Source organism: Callithrix jacchus, chromosome 3, assembly GCF_049354715.1.
Source record: "Callithrix jacchus isolate 240 chromosome 3, calJac240_pri, whole genome shotgun sequence".
Lineage (NCBI taxonomy): Eukaryota > Metazoa > Chordata > Mammalia > Primates > Cebidae > Callithrix > Callithrix jacchus.
The window spans coordinates 189774658-189801434 of record NC_133504.1 but is presented as its reverse complement, the minus strand read 5'-3'; the positions used below and the strand labels follow the sequence as shown (position 1 = coordinate 189801434).

Below are 26777 nucleotides of genomic sequence, written 5' to 3'. Positions count from 1 at the left end.
TCAGTGGTCTGGGCCTCAGCTCCACCGGCCCCTCCTCCGAGCTGCTGAGTTGGAATAATTCCCTCTGCTTCCCCATGTTTTCCCAGCCTTTGGGTGGCAGCTGCTTCCCGAGGTTGCTACCGCATGGCATCTTAGAGTCCCTCTGCCCTTTCATCCCTCAATGCCAAGCTATCCCTTCTCTACACAGGACTCTCTGTTAGCACCATGGGTGGTTTCTGTGTCCTGAGTGGACTCTGAAGAATACAGCAGGAGATGGGAATACATAAGCTAGAAATCTCACTCCTCGTAAGGCTCTGTATTGCCTGCTTTTGGAACTGCCTTCAGATGATCTAGTCTCTCTTTCCAGCTCAGTACTCTCTTGCATAGTCTATTTGTTCAGCAAATATTTACTGAGTACTTACTATGCACCAAGCACTGTGGGAGGGCTGGGGGTGTGGTGGTGACCAGGACACAGTACTTACCTCACAGGGGCTTACTCACTAGTGTTTATTTAGACTGAATTGGTTAGGAATTTTTAGTTCTAGCAGGGTGGGCAGTGAAAGAAAAAAATACATAAATTGCATTGCATCAAAATTTTAAAATTCTGTGCATTACAAAACACAACCAGCAGAATGAAGGCAACCCACAGAATGGGAGAAAATATTTGCCAGCCATCTATCTATGAGTTAATATGCAGAGTATATAGAGAACTCCTGCGGCGCAGCAGCGAAACAACCCAGTGACAAAATGGGCAGAAGTCCAGTGTGAGTTCTGTGAAGTAGAAAAAAAATGAAGAAAAAGAAAAATTTAAAAAACGAGTAAAGGATTTGAATAGACGTTTCTCTAAAGAAGATACATATGGCCAATAAGCACAGGAAAAGCTGCCCAGTGCCAGTGAAAAGCGCAGGGAGTGCCACCTCACACTCCTTGGGATGGCTGCTGGAAAGCAACTGCGCACACCTCAACACAAGGGAAAGTAAGCAGGGCTGGCCGAGATGCAGAGGACTGTAAGCCTTGTGCACGGGTGGGTGGCAATGTCAAGTGGTGCAGCCGCTGGGGAAACGGTGTGGTGGTTCCTCAAACAACGAACAGTGGAATTATCGTATGACCCAGCAGTCCTGGTTCTAGGTCTATACCCAGATAACTGAAATCAAGGTCTTGAGAAGACGTTCTTTATCACATGTTCTTAGCAGCATTATTTGCACTAGCTGAAAGGCAGAAGCCACCCAGATATCCATCATCAAGTGATAGACAAACAGTGTGGTCCAGCCATGCTGCGGAATATTATTCAGCCTTGAAGAGGAAGGACATGGTGACCCTTAAGAACACCATGCTCAGTGAAATCAGCCAGTCACAGAAGGACAGACACCATCTGATTCCACTTACATGGGATTCCTAGAGCAGTCAAATTCATAGAGACGGAAAGCGGAAGGCGGGGCCTGGGGAGGGGAATGGCGAGTGCGCAGTAAATGCGGGCAGAGCCTCGGTCTGGGAGGATGAAGAGTTCCGGAGGACGGCGGTGATGCTCGCATAACAGCATGAGTGCGCCTAATGCTGCTGAGCCAGCCAGCGTGGTACATTTTATGTTATCTGGATTTTAAAATCAGGTTGAATAAGTATTTGGAAAGTCTAATAAAAAACAGCAGTGCAGTAGGAGAGCAAGAGCTGGGTATTGTCCCAACCACGAGCTGTGTGACCTTGAGCGGACTTGCTTCCCTGACTTCCGGTTCTCATCTGTGGATTGGGGTGTTGAAATGGTTCTTGTGCCAAAATGATTCTTCGCCCTGAACTGATGGTCACGTGGAATTAGCTTTTTTTTTTTTTTTTTTTTTTGAGATGGAGATTTGCTCTTGTGGCCCAGGCTGGAATGCAATGGCGCGATCTTGGTTCACCACAACCTCTGCCTCCCGGGTTCAAGCAATTCTCCTGCCTTAGCCCCCCAAGTAGCTGGGATTACAGGGATGCGTCACCAGGCCCAGGTAATTTTGTATTTTTAGTAGAGACAGTGTTTCTCCCTGTTGGTCAGGCTGGTCTCGAACTTCTGACCTCAGGTGATTTGCCTGCCTTGACCTCCCAAAGTGCTGGGATTACAGGCGTGAGCCACAGAGCCCAGCGATTCATTGTTGGTACCGAGAGTGGCCGAGAAATTTGGTACCTGGGTAGGGGGTGAGGTTCTACCTCCCCCTTCCCCTCCCCCCATTTCTAGTGGTTTTACTTTGGAGGGAACCTGATGCTTTTCTGGGCCTGTCTGTGATAGTAATGCCAGTTGACCGGCTGTCCCTTGGGGCCCTGTAGCCAGGCAGGTTGATTGGCCTGAGGCCCGTGGCTCTCCCTGAAGCCAGCTGGCTCACGCTGGCTCACTGCATCCTGGATGCCGGGGAGCTGGTCTGGCCGGGCTCTGTGGGCTCTCGCCGCTCAGTGCCCTTGAGTGGTGGGTGCGGTGACCGAAGGCTGGGCGGTGTAGATGGTGCCCAGGGGCCCCACTTGTCTTCTCAGTCATGAGGAGTCCTTCTCAACCTCAAAGCTGGAGTTTGGAAAAGTGGCCCTTGAGGCCGCTTTTATAGTACTCTTTTGGGAAGAGTTGAGATTATGTCGCACCAGCAGGGGGTGCTAAGTCGGTGGAGATTTTCTGAGTTTATTAAATAAAAAACTTTGGCAGTTTGAGAAACAGGAATAGATGCTGGTCTCTCCCTGCTGTGGAAGTGTCACGTTTGTTACTGGCCTTCTTTCCGTGAGTGGGTTAGTTCTTTGCAGGAATTGTTCTCCGTCTGCTTGTTAGACTTCTCCTTTCTCCTCTGCCTCTCCAAAGCACACAGCACATCCACGTGTGACCAGGCGTTGGGCTTCCTGTCTTTTGCCTGTGCTGGGAGCAAGTTTCAAGGCTGGCTGTGGAAGAGCTGCCCACCCGGGGTGTGGTCCGGGCTGCCGGGTGCCATGGCTCACGTCTGCAATCCCAGCACTTTGGGATGCCAAGGATAGCAAATTGCTTGAGTCCAGGAGTTTGAGATCAGCCTGGGCAACACAGCAAGACCCAGTCTCTACAAAAAATACAAAAATTAGCCATGCCTGTGGTCCCAGCTACTCAGGAGGCTGAGATGAGGGGATCCCTTGAGTCTGGGAGGTCTCGGCTGCAGTGAGCCATGATCATACCACTCCCTCCAGCCTAGATGACAGAGTGAGATCCTGTCTCTCTCTCTCTCTCTCTCTCACACACACACACACACACACACACACACACACACAATTAAACTCTTGCCACCGTCCACCTAAATAACAGAGATGCTCTGTGAAAGAAGGGTGTTTGTCTGGGGCGGGGCACTGCAGTGGGCAGATACTCGCCATGTCTACATCCCATAGCTGCAGAGGCCAAGGAAGACACAGGTTCTTAAAGGAAAATGAGGATCACGTGATTGTTCTGAGAGAAGCATCCTTGCTACAAGGATCAGCACCCAGGGTGACGCCAGGCTGAAGCTGGGTGGGCAGTTGCTGGCAGATGTCCTCACAGTGTGCTGTGAGTAGGCTTCGAGGGCCCGTGTGCAGGGCTGTGGTTTGCGCAGTCTTTGCGCTGCGTCTGTTATTAGCAGGCGTGCTGATGTGCGAACCCCCACTTCATGGCCTTCCGCAGCTCTGTTTGTTAGAGTTTTTAATTCAAGTGGCTCATTTTGGTTCTGATAGCCTTAATCTCACAAAGCTATGGGCTCATGACCCACCCTCCCAAGAGCAGAACATAAAGAACAGCAAATCTGTACGTCAAATGAGAACAAGGTAGCTCATGGCTTTAGCAGTGGACCGAACATTTCCCGTCATTGCTGTTGCAGTAACACATGTCTGCACGCTGCATGGGTGCCCCGGGCTCCCGTTGTTGGGCAGCCAGCCCCCTGTGTTGTATGTCTCATAGGCACTGCTGAGCACCTTCTTGGGCCTCCCCTCAGCCGTGGCTGCGCACCTGCCAGGAGCCGGGTGCTGTACTGGGCAGCAGGTTTTCAGGCAGCATTAGGCAAAGCAGAGGGCTCGGCTGCTATCCCATGGCAGTCTCCTGGGGAAGATGCCTTGTAGCTGACAACCGTGTCATTGGTGGGAAGGAAAAGACCCAAAGGCTGAGAAAGAGGACGCTGGGGAGTCTAAGTTAGATGGGGGCTTGGAGGTCTCTTATAAGAGTGGTTATTTGGGTTGGGGGCTCAGGGGAGGGAAGAACATGCAGAAAGGCCATGAGGTAGCACCCAGGAGAGGCCCTGCCAGCAGCATAGAGCCACAAGGAGCCTCTGCGGGCACCAAGCCTGGCTGGCACAGGGCAGGCAGGGAACAGGACCACCAGTGGGGAGGTCAGATGTGTACCAGGCCTGGTCATGGGTCTGCAAGGGAATTGCTGGATTCTAGGTACATTTTACAGCTTGGGTCAGCTGTGGGCACATTTTTTGAAAAATTTCTTAGCCAAGTTTTTCTCTAGAATTTGTCAGATTCATTAACTTGCTAGCAAGGAACCCAAAAGATGACCAGACAAGTGCAGGCTTCAGAGAGGATGTGGCCGGAGGGGTGAGAGGAGGTGTGGACATGGCCACTGGCCCGAGCAGGAGGGTACGGGGATGGCAGTTTATCTGTCAGCGTAGAAGAGTGCTCTGTGGCAGGACGCCCAAGGTGCCTGCCATCTGGAGCAGAGACACCAGCAGGCCATATCCGTGTCTGAGTGGGAGCACAGGCTCCCTCCAAGGGTGTCCTACAGGCTGATTTACAGAAGGCAGGAGCCGGTGTCTCTGAGCCTTGGGAGGCAGGCAGGTGCAGGCCACCGCAGTGCCTCTCCAGCCTCGGAGGTGCGGATGCGCCACTAGTGTCTTGGAGTGAACTGTTGACCGTGGCGTCTCAGCTTGGTGTGTGCCTGACACCTGTGCTGGCTGGTCCGTCTGGCACCTGGCTGCTGTGCCTTAGGCCTCCGCTTGCTGGCTGCCCTCTGTGGGCATCGTCACTTTCAGGATGACAGCCTTAGAGCCTCCTCCAGGCCGGGCGGGGGCCCAGCTGTGGCTTCCCTCCCTGAGCATCCTCGAGTGTGCCTGGCAGCCACAGCCCCCAGATGTGGGACCTCACACCTGCAAAGAGGACAGTGACACCCCTCTGCCCATCGTTAGGCCCAGCTCTCACATCAGCCTCTGGGGGCAGGATCTCTGGATTCCTCAGTGGGCTCTGCCTCTAGGGTCTTGTCCTGGGCTGCCATCCTCTCTGCCCATGGCGTCTGCTGTGGGTGAGGTTTGGGAGCCCTTCCTGAGTCCAGTGGGCACCTTGCCTGTGCTCTTGGGGACTTGATGTCACCCTATTCCCCTCCCCCTCGGGCTAGGAGGTCCCCAGCTGTGGCAGAGACGTGCCTGGTAGGAGTTGCGTGAGTGGACCCAGGAAGCGAGGGGAGTGTGAGATGATGTGAACAGCTTCTTGTTATTGAGACGTGAAGGTTTGACTAGCAAACATGGGGTGTCTATCACCATCCCGAAGGACCCACTTCTGTGTGTGATACAGGCTGTGTATCCCTACCCTGAGCTGCTTGGACCGGAAATGTTTTGGAAGAATATTTGCATTATACTTACTGGCTGAGCAACCCTAATTCGGGAATCCAAAAACCCCAACGCTCCAATGAGCATTGCCTTTGAGCATCGTGTCAGCCCTTAAAAAGTTTTAGATGTTGGAGCATTTCAAATTTTGGATTTTTCGATTAGTGCCCCACCTGTGGCACTATTCTGAGACAGGAAGCTCCAGCAGCCTCCATCATTGTCTTCTGTGGCCTCCCATTCACTGCCTCCCAAGCCCACTGTCTCCTCTCTGAGAGCAAACTTGAGATGTCTTTACCGTCTCTAAGTGGGGGCAGAGAGATGGGGGTGTGGGTGGAAGGGAGGGTGGAGAGGTGGGGTGTGGATGGAGGGGAGGGCGGAGAGATGAGCGTGTGGGTGGAGGGGAGGGTGGAGAGATGGGGGTGTGGGTGGAGGGGAGGGTGGAGAGGTGGGGGTGTGGGTGGAGGGGAGGGTGGAGAGGTGGGGGTGTGGGTGGATGGAAGGGTGGAGAGATGGGGGTGTGGGTTGAGTGGAGGAGAAGGTGGGCGGAGGGTAGGGGCCTGCAGAGGCCTGGGGGTGTGGTGTGGTGTGTGGCTGGGCCATGACAGTGGGTGGAGAAGGAAGGACTTTCCAGTTGAGGAGGAGAAGCCCAGTGCAGGGAGACCCAGGCGGGAATAGGTCTAAGGACATGAGGGGGTGTGTGGGGTGTGTCAGTGTGGTGGGCAGGGAGAGAGGGGAGGGAGTCATGGAGGGGAGACCTGCTCCACCTGGCTTCCAGGAAGGTGTAGGCATGCTGCCGTTTTCCCCAGGGTCTTACAAGGAATTGCTGCAAGGTTTTCTACAAGACTCTTATGCAGGTGGAGAGACAGAAGCGGCTGCAGAGCCTGTAAATCTTAACATAAACAGGTTCCCTTCCTTCGAGCCTGAAATTGGTCACTTCGGATTCCAAGTCCTCAGGAAAGCGGAGCTCCCAGCCGTGATGTGTTTTGTTTTTAAGAGGTGGTGACTGATTTGCTAGAGCCAGCTTCTCATTTGGGGCATTGTCTAGCATAATGATAGGCACAAAATCGATGTTTGTTGAATTGAGTTAATTCTGGTCATTTCCTGAGGAAGACAGACAGGGCGTTTTAATAGCGCTTATTTCCTGCTCCAGAGCTGGTTGGCTCTTCAGACAGCAGCTGAATGCTTAGGGGTTCTTCCAGTTCCTACAGTGCTTATAAAACCATGAAAAAGCTGGACTCTGCTGAACACCTGCCCTCCTGTTAATGGTCATTGCTCCTTAGGTCCAAGACATCCCTGCGAGCCATCTCATTTGATGTGGGTAACAGCCCTGCGGGTGGGCTGCCGTCACCCTGTTCTGATGCCAGAGGTGGAGGCTTGGCGGGAGGCACACAGCTGGCAGAGCAAATGCTCTTTTTTTCCAAGTGTGCATTTTTTTCTTTTGTGAAATATACCTGACATAAGATTGACCCTGGGTGACTTTAAGTCTTTGTTCCCAGCATTCCTTGCTTTTCTGCTATGCCGCGCACTGGACAAGACTAAACATCTCTATCCAAAAGAGTAACCTGATACATTTTCCTTTGTGTTTAGGGCTCAAAATTTGGGCGGGGCATTGGACTCACTCAGCCTTCCCCACGCACGCCTGCCCGGAGATCATTTGGGAGATCCAAGAGATTCAGTATCACTCGCTCCCTTGATGACCTTGAGGTAATTTCATTTTCATTTCTCTTGCTTCCTCCTGCAGGTTTTAAAAAACACAGGTGCACCTTGCAGATACGTCTGGCTCTTCCTCGAGTCCCTGTGGCCTCCTCCCCTCCCCCATCTGTAGTGGTAACCCCTGTTTCCAGGGCAGCGTCCCCATGTACATTTGGGGACCTTTCTACCCTGCAATGTGTCTGAGCTGTCACAGGGCTCTCTAGGGTGCTCCTCTGTGTGCCAGACTCCAGTGAGCACTTCTAGGAATGAGCTGCTTTAATCCCCACAAAAACTCTCCGAGGTAGAGCCTGTCATGCCCCCCCGCTTAAAGATGGGATGCTGATCCACAGACACAGGTAGGTATCATTTTATGTGGCTCTTCTATCTTTTTGAAATCTTTTTTTTTTTGAGTCAGAGTCTTGCTCTGTCACCAGGCTGGAGTGTAGTGGCGTGATCTCGGCTCACTGCAACCTCTGCTTCCTGAGTTCAAGAGAGATTCTCGCGCCTCAGCCTCCCAAGTAGCTGGAACTACAGGCGTGCACCACCACACCTAGCTAATTTTTAGTAGAGATGGCATTTCACCATGTTGGTCTGGATGGTCTTGAAATCCTGACCTTGTGATCTGCCTGCCTTGGCCCCCTAGAGTGCTGGGATTATAGGCTCAAGCCACCATGCCCAGTCTCTGTATTTCTTTTGTAAAGAAAAATGAATAGGTTTTATTTTTTATAGCAGTTTTTGCTTTGCAGAAAACTTGAGCAGAAAGTATGGAGAGTTCCCTGATGCCCCCCACCCACTTGTTAAACATGCCCTGTGTCATTAGTTAGTATCATTTTCTGTATTGGCGTGGACATTTGCTACAGTTGACAGGCCAGTGTGGGCGCGTGATGATTAGCTCAGGTCCACGGCTCAATGCAGGTTTCTGCTCGTGCTGTCTTCTCTGTGGGTTTGGACAAACATCCCATGCCATGTACCACTGCCCTGGAGATCCTCTGTGCCCCACCTGTTTATCCCTGCACCCTCCCTTGAACACTGACAACCGCTGATCCTTTGTCCCATTTTGCATGTTTTAAAATTTTATACAGATACAGCTATATTCTATTCTTCTTCTTATCAACGTCTTCTTCTAGAACATTATGTCGTGTTTTGAAGGGTTCTCCTGGAGTTTCAGCTCCGGCCTTTTACTCGCTGTATGGCATTCTGTTAGGAATCTATGACGATCATTGATGGCTTCCGCTGTCGATGGGCACTCAGTGGAGGTGGGAGATAGTCTACTGTTACGGCTGTTCCTAGCTGGGAAGGGCCTGCGTGAGTGGTGGGGCCAGGCTCTGCCCACAGTGGCTGTTCCAACTCTTGCTCTTCCAGGAGAAGAGGTGGCTTCAGGGAGGGCAGGGGTCTGGGGATTGGCATGTTGGGGCTGCACATATGAATCTGCCCGTGGATGCCCTGTTTAGCCTTGGAGCTTGAGGGCAGGTTGGGGCTAGTGTGCCATATCTGGGCAGGCAGCAATCAGAATTGGTTGCCATGGGGCACTCATGCTGCTGTTGAAGACACAGAAGGTGGGTGTGCTACCTGCGGCAGGGCCTAGTCTGAGGCTGAGGACCCTGGGACCATTTTTGGCTCACTCTGCCCTACTGAGCTGACGCATCTGTGCACCAGTCTTGTTCCTTTTCCTCCTTTTCTTTGGTCTTGAGGAATTCACCATGTGGCCCTGGGTGTGGGATGACAGCTGTGCTGGTGCCCTGGTGAATGATACGTGGGTCTGGGCCACGTGCTTTGCACAACCTGCCCCTTTCCTGCTGGATGGAAACTTCTGTCTCTTGGTGGATTGCTGCTGGGCTTGCCCCATGCCCAGGTCAGTGCCACGCACTGGTGGACAGCTCTGGTGTCTAATCAGTGGGCGTCTCCAGTGGATGCTCCATTTTCACCAGGGCCTTGCTGCTTTCCACATGGTGTGTGGTCTTGCTGTCTTTGCCCCACACCTGAAGCTTCTGGCTGTAAATCTCTTACTGGGGCCAAGGAGGATGGCCCAGGTGGCAGGCTGCCTACCCTTTTCTACGTGGTCCCTGCTCGCTGCTGGCAGCCTTCCGTGACTTCTGGGAGAGGGGCCTGAGCAGCCTTCCCAAGTGAGGGGTGGTTTGCGTCTTGAGCCCACCATCCTGAGTAACACAGAGGAAGGCTCTGTGAGAAAATGTTGCTTATTACCATCCGGGAATAGGCATTGCAATGAGAATCTGCATGCTGTAGTAAACTATGTGTGTTCAGGGAGGTCAAGGAAGACAGAGGTTTTTAAAGGAAAAATGAGGAGCATCAATGATTGTTTTGAGATAATTATCCTACAAGGATGGTACCAGTCCAGGGTAGGACAGGCAGTTGTGGGACCAATGTCCTCAGAGGAATATTTCTGTGTGTAAGACTGGATGGCCTGTGGGCAAGGTTGTGGTCTTTGCGATGTTTGCTGTTGGATTTGTTATCAGGTCTATGAGCCTGAGAACCCTCCCTTCCTGGCCTTCTGTGTCTCTGTTTGTTAGGGTTTTTAGTACAAGTGACTCCATTTTCATTGTGGCAACTTTCACACTGCCCCCCTTTTAATTAAGATCTTTCTCCAAAAGCTTAGCTGAGCAGTCATCCTGTAGTCAGGCTTTGATTGCCCCTTGGTGCAGCGATGGAACTGTCCCAGTTTGGTGTGGTCTGGTTCCACATGAGCAGCACGTGACTGGTGACGAGGAGTCAGTGTCAGCTCATTTAGCCACATTCGAGCAACCGGCGGCGGGGTGGGGGTGTGTGTGTGGAGGGAGTGGCCCCAGGTGCAGGCTACCTGGAGTTCACTGCTACCCACAGTTTTGTGTGTTCCAAGGGTGTTGGCCATCGTCTCAATGCACTGGGCCAGCATGATTCTGACAGGAATTGTACTTCCACAGAGACTAAAGCAAGAGATACAACATTTAAAAAGGGAAAATGCAGAGTAAAATTAATAATATAACAACCCAGTTTGCATAATGGTCTTGAGTCATGAACACAGGCTTAAAGCCAACCAGCTGAATAAATTAAATGGCCATGGGGAATTGCGTGAGACTCTTTATAACATGTGGCCTGTGGACTCTTTATAATATGTGGGGGTGTGTGTATTTTTTCCTTTTTGTGGAGAATGGGGTTTCTCATGTTGCCCAGGCAGATGTTGAACTCCTGGGCTCAAGCTGTCTTCCCGCCTCTGCTGGGGTTTCAGGGATGAGCCACCGTGCGCAGACCCATCTTCTTATTTTTTGTATATCGGCCTTAAATTTCCCCAGAAGATGTACTCAGGTGTCGCATGTAGTATCAGCAACAGCACAGGCACTGCCTGCTGTAAGCAGCGGCTAATGCGGAGCAGTTTGATCATTGAGTGTCCCATGACTGAGGTGGATTAAAGCAGAGTGAGCCGCCGTTGTGTTAGGGATGGTGCCAAAGTCACCCACTAGGTGGACCCCGGGATCCCTTAGGGTTCTATCCAGTTCCCAGCAGAAGCTACTGATGTGGACTTTCCATCACGCCATGATTCTGCCAAGTCAAAAAGGTAGGCTTAAGGGGAAAGTGTCTCACTGTCTTATGGAGTCTTGTTCCAGGGCCTTGGGAGAAGCTGCCCACAGCATGAAGCTGTCAGCTTCTGTCCTGTCTTGTGGTCTGAGTGTCTCTGGCTGTGGCATCAGTGGTTTGGTGGACTCGGGTGCGGCCCATACATCAGGAATGAGACTTGTTCCTTAAAATTCATTTAGTTTCAGCTTATAGGGCTTCAGGAATAGAGTAGTTCTCTGCTTTTAGTGATTGTGTGGGAGAAAGTTGGATGGGAGGAAGCTGGAAGAATTGAGGAGGTAGTCGTCTGTAGGTGGATGACAGGGGTTTGGAAACAGTGCACAGGGCTCCGGTCTGATAACAGGAGTACGCAGCTTTTCTTCAGAAACATGGCGTTTTCTCCCTGCACTGACCACACAAGAAAAAAATCACTCCGCTTTTAACAACCTCCTGAGGCTGGGAAGCCAAACCAAGGCAGACTTCAGACTTTTTCTACAGTCTTAAGGTTTCTGGGCCTGAAGGAAGTGACAGTTTTTACTCACCCACCGTAAGGCCGGGAACCCTTGAAGCAGGGTATTCTATGCACGTTCTCAAATACGAGATTCCAGACAAAGCGTTGGGAGCAAAAGCAGTGTTTTCAGTTGTGTCCTCCTATCAAGAAGGAACAGATTTTTCTTGTAAATAACCACATTGCCATAAGAATACTCGTGAATAGTTTCCAAATTTTGGAGGGATCAAGTAGGGAGAAAAGGCAAATGTTTTACTTTTGTTTTCACGAAAGTGTACTTTATCAAAGCTTAAGAAAAAAAAATTCTTATATCTGGAAAATAAAACATTTAGGCAAAGAACTAACAGTGTTTCAAATGAAAGTCATAAAACATCAGTTATTTAATCTCATGTAATTAAATTTTGTTCTGCTTGATCCTGATAAGTAGTTTCATAAATTCATCGCTTTCTTTATTAGACTTCTGAGATTTTCATTTAGTCTGTTGATCTTAAAGTTATTAGAAACCTGTATTTAAGAGTACCTCTTAGAGTCTTTTCAATGTATCTGATTGCAAATGCTTTTAGAGAAACATCAAAACAGTAACAATGGATAAGAAAAACAGAATAGCCATGGTTTAAATCTGGTGGAAGTTCATGGTACTTAGTAACTGGCCAGGAAACGTGGCTATTTCTGTAGCATACAACATAATAACGAGTTATGACACATGAGGCTTTTATGCAGTTTTGGAGCATTCCCATAGAAACACACCCGTAAATGTAACTGAAAGAGGCCTAGCATCACTTACCATTTTACAGTGAACAAGCCTGATCAGTTACTGGCTTTATAAGATGAGCCATGCGTCCTTTGAGGCTCTCCAGGAACTTGACTGGAAAATACTAAAGCTAATTATGAGTCAAAAAGATTTCATTTAGAATTTGTATTTTGGGGAAGCCCATCGAAGACGCCAAAAGATTTAAAACATCTGATCAAAACAGGAGCACAGGCCGCTATTAAATATTAGTTGTTCATTTAAGCAGAATGAGAAAGACTTAAGAAGCAACACAGGGAGTTCCGTGAACGTAAACCAAACGCCTCACTCAAAGCCCGTTTTCCTAAAAAATAAAACAAACTTAATAAAGACAACACAGGGAGTTCCGTGAACGTAAACCAAACGCCTCACTCAAGGCCCGTTTTCCTAAAAAATAAAACAAACTTAATAAAGACAACACAGGGAGTTCCGTGAACGTAAACCAAACACCTCACTCAAAGCCCGTTTTCCTAAAAAATAAAAAAAAAACTTAATAAAGACAACACAGGGAGTTACCTTGATAAAACGTAAAATCTGTTTCGTAGGCCCGTTGCTCCTGTGGTGTGATTGCTTCTCCTCCTGGGAAGCCGGTTTGGTCTGCCTGCAAGTGGAGCCTGAAGAAGGTACTTGAACTTGATGAGACATAGGCAGAGTGTGTCCAGTTGTGAGTGTGCATATTATAGCCGAGTGTAACTTGAGCAGGGCAATTCATGGCTGGAAGTCACAGCATGGGAAGTTTTCTGGTTCCATGGAATAATTCAGACACATCCAGAAAAGTCGAATGTACAGAATCGAGTTATACAGGTGGAAGTAGTGCATCAGACGGTAATAACCAAGTTAAAACTGGGGAGATAAGCTGGAGCTGACAACGAAGTTAAGAAAGAGTCCTCTCCCTAGCCAGGCAAGCGGCTGCACTTCTCTCTTTCTTTTTTTTTTTTGAGAAGGAGTTTCGCTCTTGTTACCCAGGCTGGAGTGCAATGGCGCGATCTCGGCTCACCGCAACCTCCGCCTCCTGGGTTCAGGCAATTCTCCTGCCTCAGCCTCCTGAGTAGCTGGGATTACAGGCACGCGCCACCATGCCCAGCTAATTTTTTGTATTTTTAGTAGAGACGGGGTTTCACCATGTTGACCAGGATGGTCTCGATCTCTTGACCTCGTGATCCACCTGCCTTGGCCTCCCACAGTGCTGCTGGGATTACAGGGGTGAGGCAGCGCGCCCGGCCTGCAGCTGCACTTCTCAAAGGGAGAGAGCCGAAGGCAGCGATACGCAGCCTGGAAGTCACCGCAGCAAGGCGGCAACGAAGCTGAGCTCAGCTGTGAATCCGGGAAGCGTCGAGAGGAAGACTCTACCTTCAGAAATGAAATCGCCATTCTAATGACGACAGCATTTCTAACCTGAAACTAGGGAAATTAAATGGAGACTGTAAAATAGAAGAAAAACTGCACGTTAGCAGCTTGTTTTATAAACATATTTCAGAATTAGAATTCAGAGCGTCCTGCAGTTTACTGATAGCCAGTCAGTGGTTCAGGAAAACCTTGTTCTAACGGAAGCGACCACATTTTTTGTTTCGTATTAGTGCATTTTTAATATTAAAGCTCTGTCTTTGGAAAGACATAATTTTCTTCTTATTATAACCAACTTAATCAAACAAAATTTCTTTCATGAAGTCATCCTTCACAGACCTGTTATGACCAGCGCAGACCTGCAGTGACAGCCTTGAGCCTCTCCGCTCTGTTCTGTGCTTCCTCCTTCTTAAAAAAACGGGCATTTTACTTTAGGACAAAAATTTGCCACATAGGAGTCTCTCATACAAAGTTATTCTCTCTCTCTCTTTAAAAATATATACATGGACCATGATAAACCAGGATATTCCCTTTTTAACCTTCCTTAATAAAAATATGTATAAAAAATACCTACAACTTTCTTCATATCTCTCTGCTACTTAGTGGTTTCTTTCTCTTTTCTTTCTAAATCTATATTTTGAAACAACTTTTGAATACTCTCCAAACTAGACAAAATTACTCTTTTTTCTCAATAAAGAACACATTTTTATTCCTCTCATAATTTTTCTCATCAGAAACATATATTACTTTGGTATACTTTGTATACTAAATACATACTATATATGTCTACATTTCAGTTCAGTATTTCACATTTAACTCTTAGTAACCTTAAAACGTCGGAAGTCAGAAGTTCTGAACTGCTTGTCACATGTCAGTATTTTATAGTGAGAATCATTTTATAATTTTTGGAAACATGTTTTTCTGTAACATCATTCTTTTGTGTATCAACAGGCAAAGATATATGTAGTCTTTTCTCTAAAATTTAACAAGCCAAGAACAAACTAACATTTGTGTTAGCGGTTTATGTTTTAGTACTTATATGGAAATGACTTCGACATTTAATGAATGTCATTTAATTTAACATAACATACGTGAAGATTTCAAATTATGTGACAGTTTATTTATAAGCACTTTCCCATCTACGTTTACCTAATTTATTTATTTTTAATAATTCTACCTGGCTACTTATGAAAGCTGAGATATTAGAAAAAGCTAGTCTTCATTTCAAGTTATTTCCATTTTAACCATTTGTATAGCCTAGGAATATCAGGGTTGCACCTAAGAACCTTGCATATATGGGATTTTGCTGGTAACACAGAAGATACAGCAGCGTTTATTAAACTAACAGTGTTAGTCTGAGTCATCAACAAGTTATACCAATAGAGATCATTGCGCCTTTAGGCTGGATTTATGCTTTAACAACCTTAAGACATCTCGCTGGGGTACATATAATCCTGTCCAACCCGTAAAGCCAGGCAAAATGTATGCTGACAGTTTAGAAGACATTTCTATTTTTATTTTATCAACAAAGTTTAAACCAACTCATTTATCAAAGATTTACTTAAGTCAGCTGAGTGCAGTGGCTCATCCCTGTAATTCCAGTATTTCGGGAGGCTGAGGCAAGAGGATTGATTGAGCCCAGGAGTTTGAGACCAGCCTGGGCAACACGGCAAGATCCCATCTCTACAAAAAATAAAAAAAATGAGGTATGACGGTGCACACTTGCGGTCTTAGCTGCTCAGGAGGCTGAGGTGGAAGGATCAGTTGAGCCCAGGAGGCTGAAGCTACAGTGAGCCGTGTTTGTGCTACTGTGCCCCAGCCTGGGTGACAGAGAAAGAACCTGTATCAAAAACAAAAACAGAAAAAACGAAAACAATTTATTTAAGTCACATGAACTAAAAAGCATTTGGGTTAATTACTGTATATTTTCTGAGTGCTTGTTTAAGCCAATCCAAATAGAATTCCTTAAGGGGTTTCTGGCTACCTACGGCAGGTTTTACCATGTAGATGTAATGTACAATATATGGAACATACATAAAAGCATATACAGACACAAGTAAAGAGCCTGCAGCTTTCATTTTAGAATTTTGGTCGTGAAACAGCAAAACCTAGTAATGCAGAGTCACAGATCTATAAAAGACAGTTGCATCAAATTATATTTTTGACAAAATGGGACTTGTATCTGTGACGAAGTTCTGTTTACCCTGATAAGTAGTTCATGAAGGCCGTGGACCAAATTTTGGATAAAGCAATTTTCATAGCAGTTTGACTTTTAAGAAACCTTTTAATCATTTTTTTCAGATTCAAATGAATTTAGGGTTGAATATTCAAAGGTTTACATTTTAGCTAGGCCTGGCTAAAAGTATAAGAAAAACAACATTTTTAAGTTGCTGTGCATTAGTAACAAATCTTTTTGCTTGTTTGCTTTTTCTGGCTCTTAAGTGTCAGACAAAAGAATTTTTATGCCAGACAGAGATACCTTATAGTATTGCTCTGAGCTTAAGATTTTAACCTGTTTGATTTGACAGCCTAGCTTTTATAAACATTTATAAAGTTTTTTTTTTTTTTAGAATATCAATTTTTCAATTAACTGTTTCACCACCCTAAGCAATTGTTAGACAAACCTAAATTTACATTTCCAAAAGGTGTCTGCATTGTTGATTACCATAGATTTGGGATAATTTATAAAGCCATTAGTTTGAAATCCCTTTAACCTTTAAAACAAAATCTTGGTTTCCATAAGCAATGAGTTTATCTTAATGCTGGCAGAAAAGTCACCAGATTCAAAGTTGGCAGCAGAAAGAGCTGGGGACCATGTTAACCCTGCAGTTAGGTGCAGTTTTTGGCCAGCTTAGACGGAATAATGGCTGTCCAGTGCCGCGTTTTTTTCCTGATGCAGTCAGCGCGCGAGAATGGACCACAGGTTAGCTGGCCAGAGTCCCAGAAGACCTGGGTGCTTCAATGTTTAAGAATCCTATTTCATTTCTTATTACTCTCTCAAGAGCAAAGAAAATCCTATACTTCCTGTCAGGGTTTTGGACTGATGCCTTACATGGTGCCGACTGCCCTTGTTGACTGGCCATCCCATACCCATTATTTAGAATCTTTATTTTTGCTCTCAGATGATGGCCAGAAACAAGCCAGGGAAAAAAGAGCCAAGTCATGTATAGATGTGCATAAGCAAATCAAAATGAAGCAAAAAGTGAGTGTGTTCACCGAAATTTTAAGCCAGGCATGCAGTCCAAACGAAACATTAAACTAGTGTGCAGACCAGACGGAATATAAATTCTGTAGTAACCAGAGTACATTGTCCTGATACCAGAAGGGGCTTGCCGGAAGAGACAGAAAGCCTTATTATCCCAGACAGATGCAAGGTCCTTTATTAAGGCCGCCTTGTAGCCAACTCAGATCCCAGATAAAGTAAGAAGAGCTTCTAACAAAACAATGGGAGGCTTGGTTTGAGAGAAGACTTTTCAGGGCAGAAGAGGTGAGCCATGGAAGCAGAGAGCTCAAAGGGCTCAGCTGAGTACCACGTACCAGTTCCAAGAACTGATGATTCCTTCCATAGGTGATCTTCCTCACCCACTTCTGACACCAGTTATGCCGTCCTAAATAACAAACAGGGAGGGACACTCTCCAAGGGAAATGATATTTATTCAGGCACAGGCATTACAATGGGAATACATGTTATGGTACACTGTGTGCATATTCAGGGAAGTGATGGAAGGCAAAGGTTTTTAAAGGAATAATGAATATGATTATGTAATTGTTTTGAGATATGAGGCTCGACAACGGGTGGCACGATTTTGAGGTTGGACGGGCGGCTGCTAGGCAGATGTCCTCAGAAGTAATTTGTGAGTGTGTGTGAGGTTGTTTGGCTTGTGCAAGGTTGTAGTTTTCCAGTCTTTTGTGATAATTCTTGTTGTCAGGCATTTGTGCATGCGAAACCTCCCTTTGTAACCTTCCCTAGCTCCATTTATCAGGGTTTTTAACATAGTGACTCCGTTTTGAATCTGACAACGTTGACAAACCCAAAGAGGCCTACCAGACATTGGCCTTTTTCTGAGAGGCAAGACTTGTGAGTTAAAATAATCTGTTTCTTCCTTTGGATGGGATGTTTGACTCCCTACATGTTGCCGATGTGGCAGGCCGCTGAGGCTGTAGGTTCTGCCTCGCACCCTCGGAGTGCAGGTGCTGTACTGAGCCCTTCAGTGGCACCCTTGGAGTGTGTGCGCTGTACTGAGCCCTTCAGTGGCATCCTCGGAGTGCACGTGCTGTACTGAGCCCTTCAGTGGCACCCTCGGAGTGCGTGCGCTGTACTGAGCCCTTCGGTGGCATCCTCGGAGTGCACGCGCTGTACTGAGCCCTTCAGTGGCATCCTTGGGAGTGCGTGCGCTGTACTGAGGCCTTCAGTGGCATCCTTGGGAGTGCGTGCACTGTACTGAGCCCTTCAGTGGCATCCTTGGGAGTGCGTGCGCTGTACTGAGCCCTTCAATGGCATCCTTGGGAGTGCATGCGCTGTACTGAGGCCTTCAGTGACATCCTCGGACTGCGTGCGCTGTACTGAGGCCTTCAGTGGCATCCTCGGAGTGCGTGCGCTGTACTGAGCCCTTCAGTGGCATCCTCGGAATGCGTGCGCTGTACTGAGGCCTTCAGTGGCATCCTTGGGAGTGCGTGCGCTGTACTGAGGCCTTCAGTGGCATCCTCGGAGTGTGTGCACTGTACTGAGGCCTTCAGTGACATCCTCGGACTGCGTGCGCTGTACTGAGGCCTTCAGTGGCATCCTCGGAATGCGTGCGCTGTACTGAGCCCTTCAGTGGCATCCTCGGAATGCGTGCGCTGTACTGAGGCCTTCAGTGGCATCCTTGGGAGTGCACGCGCTGTACTGAGGCCTTCAGTGGCACCCTCGGGAGTGTGTGAGCTGTACTGAGCCCTTCAGTGACATCCTCGGAGTGTGTGCGCTGTACTGAGGCCTTCAGTGACATTCTCGGAGTGCGCGCGCTGTACTGAGGCCTTCAGTGACATCCTCAGAGTGCGGGTGCTGTACTGAGCCCTTCAGTGGCACCCTCGGGAGTGCATGCGCTGTACTGAGGCCTTCAGTGGCACCCTTGGAGTGCGTGCGCTGTACTGAGGCCTTCAGTGGCACCCTTGGAGTGCCTGCGCTGTACTGAGGCCTTCAGTGGCACCCTCGGGAGTGCGTGCACTGACTGAGGCCTTCAGTGGCACCCTCGGGAGCGTGCGCGCTGTACTGAGGCCTTCAGTGGCATCCTCGGGAGTGCGTGTGCTGTACTGAGCCCTTCAGTGGCATCCTCGGAGTGTGCGGCGCTGTACTGAGCCCTTCAGTGGCACCCTCGGAGTGTGTGCGCTGTACTGAGGCCTTCAGTGGCACCCTCGGAGTGTGTGCGCTGTACTGAGGGCTTCAGTGGCATCCTCGGAAGTGCGTGCGCTGACTGAGGCCTTCAGTGGCACCCTCAGGAGTGTGCGTGCTGTACCGAGGCATTCAGTGGCACCCTCAGGAGTGTGCGTGCTGTACCGAGGCATTCAGTGGCACCCTCGGAGTGTGCGCTGTACTGAGGCCTTCAGTGGCACCCTCGGAGTGTGCGCTGTACTGAGGCATTCAGTGGCACCCTCGGAGTGTGTGCGCTGTACTGAGGCCTTCAGTGGCACCCTCGGAGTGTGCGCTGTACCGAGGCATTCAGTGGCACCCTCGGAGTGTGTGCGCTGTACCGAGGCCTTCAGTGGCATCCTCGGAGTGTGCGCTGTACTGAGGCCTTCAGTGGCACCTTCGGAGTGTGCGCTGTACTGAGGCCTTCAGTGGCACCCTCGGAGTGTGCGCTGTACTGAGGCCTTCAGTGGCACCCTCGGAGTGTGCGCTGTACTGAGGCCTTCAGTGGCACCCTCGGAGTGTGCGCTGTACTGAGGCCTTCAGTGGCACCTTCGGAGTGTGCGCTGTACTGAGGCCTTCAGTGGCATCCTCGGAGTGTGCGCTGTACTGAGGCCTTCAGTGGCACCCTCGGAGTGTGCGCTGTACTGAGGCCTTCAGTGGCACCCTCGGAGTGTGCGCTGTACTGAGGCATTCAGTGGCACCTTCGGAGTGTGCGCTGTACTGAGGCATTCAGTGGCACTTGCCGCTTCTTGCTTACCTGCTCCAGTTAGCCTGATGTGAAAGGCATAATGAACCCACTCTGATGATTGAGTTGAGCCAGATCATACAGGTCCTTTTGGGGTACCTTGCTGGAGGGTGGGAGGGTTAACGTAGGCTTGGGGCAAGACTACAAGCATACACTGTTGCCTAACCTATGTGAAAGTGGACTGAGTTTCATCCTTCTGATAGGAATGGAAAAGAAGGCATTCCTAGATCAGTGCATGCATACTGCATCCTCGGGGATGCTACTGTCCTCTAGCAAAGGTACCACAACTGGCGCAGCAGCTGTGATTAGCGCTCCTTCTTGGTTAAGTTTCTGGTAGTTCACTGTCATCATCGTCATCCATTGGAACTCTGTAGGACTGGACTGTTACGAGTTAAATTGGGTATGACGGGCCCCATCACTTCCACATTTTTTGAAGTCTTTGAGGATTGTACTAATCTGGGCTGTTTCTTCCCTGGTGTGGCATTATTTTTCACTGACCGTCTTGGTTTGGGTTGGGGGAAGGAGACTGTGTCATGGGCTTCTCTTTGACTTTTCCAACTTGTTAGCTCTTACCTAGTGAGTGAAAGAACCAATGTGCAGGTTCTGCTGGTCATTTCACTTATTCATTTGGGAACTAGGGAAATGACCGTGGGTGGGTCTGTGGATCTGTTGTGAGCTAGACTGGGGCCAGGATTCCATTCACATCCTGGCTTCCATGCCCCTCTTTATAGGGAGAACGTGTAGTGCTGTGCGTCCCTTGAAAGTAGTGTGATTCATACCGTAAGTTCAACAAAACCGGAGAGATTGGAGCATTCCCCTTTACCTGACACGCGATTTCCCGAGTCAGTGGCCAGCAGCCCTCCAGAGAAAGACTGGGGAGATGACGATTGATATGCTTGCTTGGTGTTACGAGGACCTACCTAATTACATTCTGGCCTTCCTTTAGTCAGTGGCTTCCAGGTTTAAGAAATGGCACACATTTGCAAATTCGACAAAGGATCATGACTTTACTGGGGTTGCTGCCCTTGGCCTTGATTCTTTAAAGTTGTGTAAATTAAGCAATACCCTTGCTGGCTGCCTGGCCAGCCTGCCCCAGGAACACCTTGTTTTCCTCCTCCAACGTGGGAAGCCAGGTGGAACTGAGAACTCCACTTCTCGGAGCTCTGCTCTGCTCACTCTTCCAGGTCCTGAGGGGGCTCTGCCATGTCTGCCCTCTGGCTGTAGGGGATTAGGGTTCTATTGGATTCTGCCAAGGACACCTGCCTTTAATATTTTGCCTTTAGTTGGTGCTTAATTATACTGGTGTGTTTTTTGCCTCTCACACGAATGGCCTTTCATGTGATGCCACACTCAGGAGGTGCATTCTTTCTAAGCCCTTGGAACATTACAGAAGCCGAGGAGCCTGGACATTAAATGTGCTGGGCCCTAAAGCAAGTCTCAGAAATATTCAAGCCTGTCCTGCAGAAACTGTTCCCTGGCACAGTGCAGGTACACTGTGAACCAAGAGCAAACCGTGTTTGCTAAGTAAGCAGTACATTGCAGAATGATCCAGAGTTCACAGAAGCAATCGCAATGAAACCAGAAAGCATTAGAAGCAACAGCGATGGTGGGATACAGCTGAAACTGTGTGTAAAGGAGCATTCACAGCTCTCGGCGCATGTATTGGAGATGAGGAAAATAGAAAGTCATCTCCAGAAGTTAGACAAAAAATTGCATAACAGAATTACAGGGAGCCAAAGCTAGGCAACAATAAAAGGGAAGAGCATCAATTAATGAAATGGAAAACCAACAAACTAACAAAGAATAAAGAAAGGTTGTTTCCCAGCTCATTTTATGAGGCTGTCATAACCTTGATATCAAAAATCTGACAAAGGCATAAGAAAGGGCGATCTTAGGCCAAACTCACTAGTAAACATAGTTGTGAGACAAGTAGACAAAACATTTGCAAGGCGATACCAATAACTTATAAAAAGGGTGACATATACATTTGTTCCAAGGACACAGTATTTTTTAACATTTGAAAGTCAATTTAACTTACCACATTAACAGAATAAAGTAAAAAAATCATATACTATTTCAATAGGAGCATGAAAAGCATTTGATCAAATTCAGTATCTATTTATGGTAAAAACAAAGCTAAAAGAAGAATTAAAGGAAACTTCCTTAATATAAGGATATCGAAAAACTCTATGGTATCGTAATTAATTATGGCATCATAATTAAGCTTTCCCTTTGAGATCGGGAACCAGAGAATGATGTCTGCTGTCACCATCTTAGGTTAAATTGTTACCAGAAGTCCTGGTTAGTGTACTAAGAAAGTATAAACAAGAAAAGTTTATAAAGCTTGCAAAGAAGAAGTGAAAATCTTACTGTTCTCAGATCGTGTGATTGTAACAGAAAATCCAAAAGTTGAGCAGTGACTCATGCTGTAATCCCAGCACTTTGGGAGGCTGAATCGGGCAGATCATTTGAGTTCAGAGTTTGAGACCAGCCTGGGCAGCGTGGCTAAAATCCTACCAAAAAAATACAAAAGTTAACTGGGTGTGCTGGTGTGCGCCTGCAGCCCCAGCTACTTGTGGGGCTGAGGTGGAGGATTGCCTGAGCCTGGGAGGTGGAGGATGTAGTAAGCTGTGCTCATGCCACTCCACTCTAGCCTGGGGGACAAAGTGAGATCCTGTCTCAAAAAAGGGACACACACACAAAAAGAAAATCCCAAAGTACCTATAAACCAGTTATTAAAATGAATTAATTCAACAAGGTTGCTGGATACATAGTTAATAAACAAAAATCAACTGTACATACAGTTAGAAAATGATCTGTAGATTCACTGCAGTTTTAATCAAAGTCCCAAGAGGTTTTGGATTAAACAAGATAAAATCTTCATGGAAATACAAAGGGCCAAAAGTAGCCAAGATTATCTTTTTCTTTTTCTTTCTTTTTATTTTTGAGATAGCTTCTCTCTGTCATCCATGCTGGAGTAAGTGGCGTGATCTTGGCTCACTACAACCTCTGCCTCCTGGGCTCAAGCAATCCTCCGGCCTCAGCCCTACTTGCAGCTGGGAGGACAGGAGTGAGCTACCATGTCTGGATATTTTTTGTAGAGACGGGGTTTCACCATGTTGTCCAGGATGGTCTTAAACCCCTGAGCTCAAGTGATCCAGCTGCCTTGGCCTCCGAAAGTGCTAGGATTATAGGCATGAGCTGCCACATCCGACCTTTCAATTTATTTTAATGTGGTAAAATACATACAACAAAATGTATTATTTTCACCATGTTTAAGTATGCAGTTCAATGTTACTAAACTCATTCATAATGTGGAGCCATCACCACCATCCATCTCTAGAAGTTTTTCAACTTGTTAAACTCTGTACCCATTAAACACTAATTCCCCGTTCCCCGGACCCCCAGGCCCTGGCAGCCACCATTCTACTTTGTGTCTCTATGGTTTGGAGTATTCTAGGTATCACTAGAATCGTATTCACTGTTCTAAGTGAAATCATACAGTATTTGTCCTTTTGTGAATGGCTTATTTCACTTGGCATACTGTTCTCAAGGGTCATCCATGTTGTAGCATGCGTCAGAATTTCCTTCCTTTTTAAGGCCGAATAATATTGCACTGCATACATAGTCCCATTTTGCTTATCTGTTCACGTGTTTTAGCTATTGTGAATAACACTGCTATGAATATGGGCATATAAATACTGTTCGAGTTCCTGCTTTCCATTCTTGTGGCCATATCCCAAAAGTGGAATTTCCGTATCATACGGTAATTGGATTTTTAATTTTTGAGGAACCACCATACTGTTTTCCGTGATGGCTGCACCGTTTGCATTCCTAGTGACAGTGCACCAGGTTTCCAGCTTCCCTTTGCCAGCAGCATTTTCTGTTTTTTGACAGTCGTCATCCTAGTGAGTGTGAAGTGGTATCTCATTGTTTGGATTTGCATTTCCCTAATGTTTAGTGATTTAAGCATCTTTTCATGTGTTTGTTGGCTATTTGCATATTTTCTTTGGAGAAATGTCTATTCAAGTCCCTTGCCCATTTTTGAATCAGGTTATTTGTTTTTGTTGCTGAGTTGTAGGAGTTCTCTGTATTCTAGATGTTAACCCCATGTCAGACACGTGATTGTGCAGATTTTCTCATTCTGTGGTTGCCTTTTTACTCTATTGATAATATCTTTGGTGGACAAAGTTCTTAAATTTTCATGAACTCCAACTTATCTATTTTTTCTTTTGTTGCCTGTGCCTTTGATATTGAAGAAATCATTGCCAAATCCAGTGTCTTGAAGCTTTTACCCTGTTTTCTTCTAAGTGTTATATGTAGTTTCAGGTGTTATTTAGGCCTTTGACCCATTTTGAGTGAATTTTTGTATATGGTGTCAGGTAAAGGTCCATTTTTATTCTTTTGTGGATATGTGGATATCCTTTTTCCAGCACCATTTATTGAAGAGATTATCCTTTCCCCATTGAATGGTCTCGGTATCCTTGTCAAAAATTATTTAACTCTTTATGTAAGAGTTTATTTCTGGGCTTTCTGTTTTGTTCCATTGGTCTTATATGTATGTCTTTATGCCAGTGCCACACTGTTTTGATTACTGTAGCTTTGAAATTAGGAAGTGGAAATCCTCTAGCTTTGTTCTTCTTTTTCAAGATTGTTTTGGTTATTCAGGATCTGTTGAAATTCAAATGAATTTCAGAATGGGTTTTTCTGTTTCTGTAAAAAGTCGTTGGGATTTCAGGGAATCTGCAGATTGCTTTGGGTGGTATTGACAACTATAGCAAGTCTGTCCATCCATCAACATGGGATATGTTTTACATTTACCGATGTCTTTATTCCTTTCAGCAATGTTTTCTAGTTTTCTTTGTACAAGTGTGTCTCCTCCTTGGTTCAGTTAATTCCTCAGTATTCTTTTTATACTATTGTTAGTGTAATTGTTTTTATAATTTCCTCTTCAGATTACTCACTGTGAGTGTAGAAATGCAGCGGAGTTTGGTGTGTTGACTTCATGTCGTCCTATTTGCGGAATTCATTTGTTAGCTCTAATAAGGTTTTTTGGGGGGGAAATATTTAGGGTTTTCTACATATAATATTTTACCATCTGTGAACAGAGATAATTTTACTTGTTTGTTTCCAGTTTGAGCGCCTTTCATTTCTTTTCTTGCCTAATTACTCTGGCTAGAACTTACGGTACTATGTTGAAAAGAGGGACAAAGTGGGCATTTAGGCCTTGTTTCTGATCTTGGGGGAAAGCTTTCAGTCATGCTCCCGTGGATATGGTGTTTGTTGTTGTTTTCTCACTTACGCCTTTTATATGTTGAGGTAGTTTCCTTCTATTTGTAGTTTGTTCGGTGTTTTCTTTTTCAAGCCACGAAAGGATATTGAATTTTGTGAAATTTTTTTGCTCCAGTTAAGATAATTATGCGGTTTTCCCTCTTAATTTTGTTAATGCGGTATAAGACGATGACGGGTTTTTCGTATGTTGAATTATCCTTGCATTCCAGGAATAAATTCCACTTGGTGATGATGTATAATCCTTTTAATATGCTGCTCAGTTCAGTCTGCTAGTATTTGGTTGAGGATTTTTGCATTAATATTAGCCTCTAGTTTTCTCGTATTTCCTTGTCTGGCTTGATGTCAGGGCGATGTTGTCATAGAACAACAGGAAGTGTTCCTCCTCCTCCTCCCCCTCCTCCTCCTCCTCCTCCCCTCCTCCTCCTCCTCCTCCCCCTCCTCCTCCTCCCCCTCCTCCTCCTCCTCCTCCCCCTCCTCCTCCTCCTCCTCCCCCTCCTCCTCCTCCTCCCCCTCCTCCTCCTCCTCCCCCTCCTCCTCCTCCTCCTCCCCCTCCTCCTCCTCCTCCTCCTCCTCCTCCCCCTCCTCCTCCTCCTCCTCCTCCCCCTCCTCCCCCTCCTCCTCCTCCTCCTCCCCCTCCTCCTCCCCCTCCTCCTCCTCCCCCTCCCCCTCCTCCTCCCCCTCCCCCTCCTCCTCCCCCTCCTCCTCCTCCTCCTTTCTTCTTCTTCTTCTTCAATATTTTGAAAGATTTGAGAAGGATTGGTATTAGTTCTTTAAATGTTTGGGAAAATTCACCGTGAAGCCGTCAGGTCCAGGGCTTTCCTTTGTCAGGAGGTTTTTAAATTACTGATTCAATTTGCTTACTAGTTACACATCTGTTCAGATTTTCTATTCTTTTTTCTTTTTTGAGTTGGAGTCTTGCTCTGTAGCCCAGGCTGGAGTGCAAGTGGTGACGTGAAACTCGGCTCACTGGAACCCCTGCCTCCTGGGTTCAAGCGATTCTTCTGCCGCAGCCTCCTGAGTAGCTACAGGCACACGCCACTATGCCTGGCTAACTTTTTGTATTTTTAGTATAGATGGGGTTTCACCGTGTTAGCTAGGATGGTCTCCATCTCTTGACCTCGGGATCTGCCTGCCTTGGCCTCCCAAAGTGCTGGGATTACAGGTGTGAGCCACCGTACCTTGCCATTTTTTTTTTTTTTTTTTTAGAGGTGGTGTCTTACTCTGTTGCCTAGGCTGGAGTGCAGTGGTACAATCTCAGCTCACTGCAACCTCTACCTCCTGGGTTCAAGTGATCCTCCCACCTCAGCCTCCTGAGTAGCTGGGACTACAGGTGTGTGCCTCCACACCTGGCTAATTCTTAATTTTTTTGTAGGGCTGGGTTTCATCATGTTGCCCATGCTGGTCTTGAACCCTTTGGCCCAAGTTATCTGCCTGCCTTGGCCTCCCAAATGCTGGAATTACAGGCTTGAGCCACTGCGCCTGGTGAGATGTTATGATTCTTTATGATTTGGACTTGGTGGGTTTTGTGTTTCCAGGAATTTATCCATTTCATCAACATTATCCAGTGTATTGGTATATAGTTGTTCATGGTACTCCTCTTGTACTATAATTCTTGTTATATCTGTGGAATTGGTAGTAATGTTGCTTCTTCATTTCTGATTTTAGTAATTTGAGTCTTCTCTTTTGTTTCCTTAGTTCATTTAGCAAAAGATTTGTCAATTTTGTTGATCTTTTCAAAGGTTTTGTTGATTTTGTATCTTGTTTTTCTGTTCTCTATTTAATTGATCTCTGCTCTAATCTTTATTATTTCCTTTCTTCTTCTAGCTTTGGGTTAGTTTATTTTTCCTAGTTTCCTAAGTTGTAAAATTAAATTGTTGAGTTGAGATCTCTTTGTAAGCATTTAAGGCTGTGCATTCCCCCAGCACTGCTCGTACTGCTTTTGCTGTGTTCCATCAGTTTTGGCA

At 46.9% G+C, this 26777-nt stretch overlaps 1 protein-coding gene across 8 annotated transcripts in view; it reads left to right on the top strand.

The window, feature by feature from the left end:
* RGS12 (regulator of G protein signaling 12) overlaps nucleotides 1–26777 on the top strand; it is a 170127-nt gene that overhangs the window by 54073 nt on the left and 89277 nt on the right. For 4 of the 8 annotated variants that reach the window (XM_035294238.3, XM_078367647.1, XM_035294241.3 and 1 more), the window contains exon 3: nucleotides 7101–7217. The exons of 1 other annotated variant lie outside the window; for it this stretch is intronic. In XM_035294238.3, coding sequence (XP_035150129.3) covers nucleotides 7101–7217 — 117 coding nt within the window. Of the gene's footprint in view, nucleotides 1–7100; nucleotides 7218–12591; nucleotides 12670–26777 lie in introns of all 8 variants that reach the window. 3 more of the 8 variants (XM_078367649.1, XM_078367646.1, XM_078367651.1) reach the window with 1 other exon arrangement.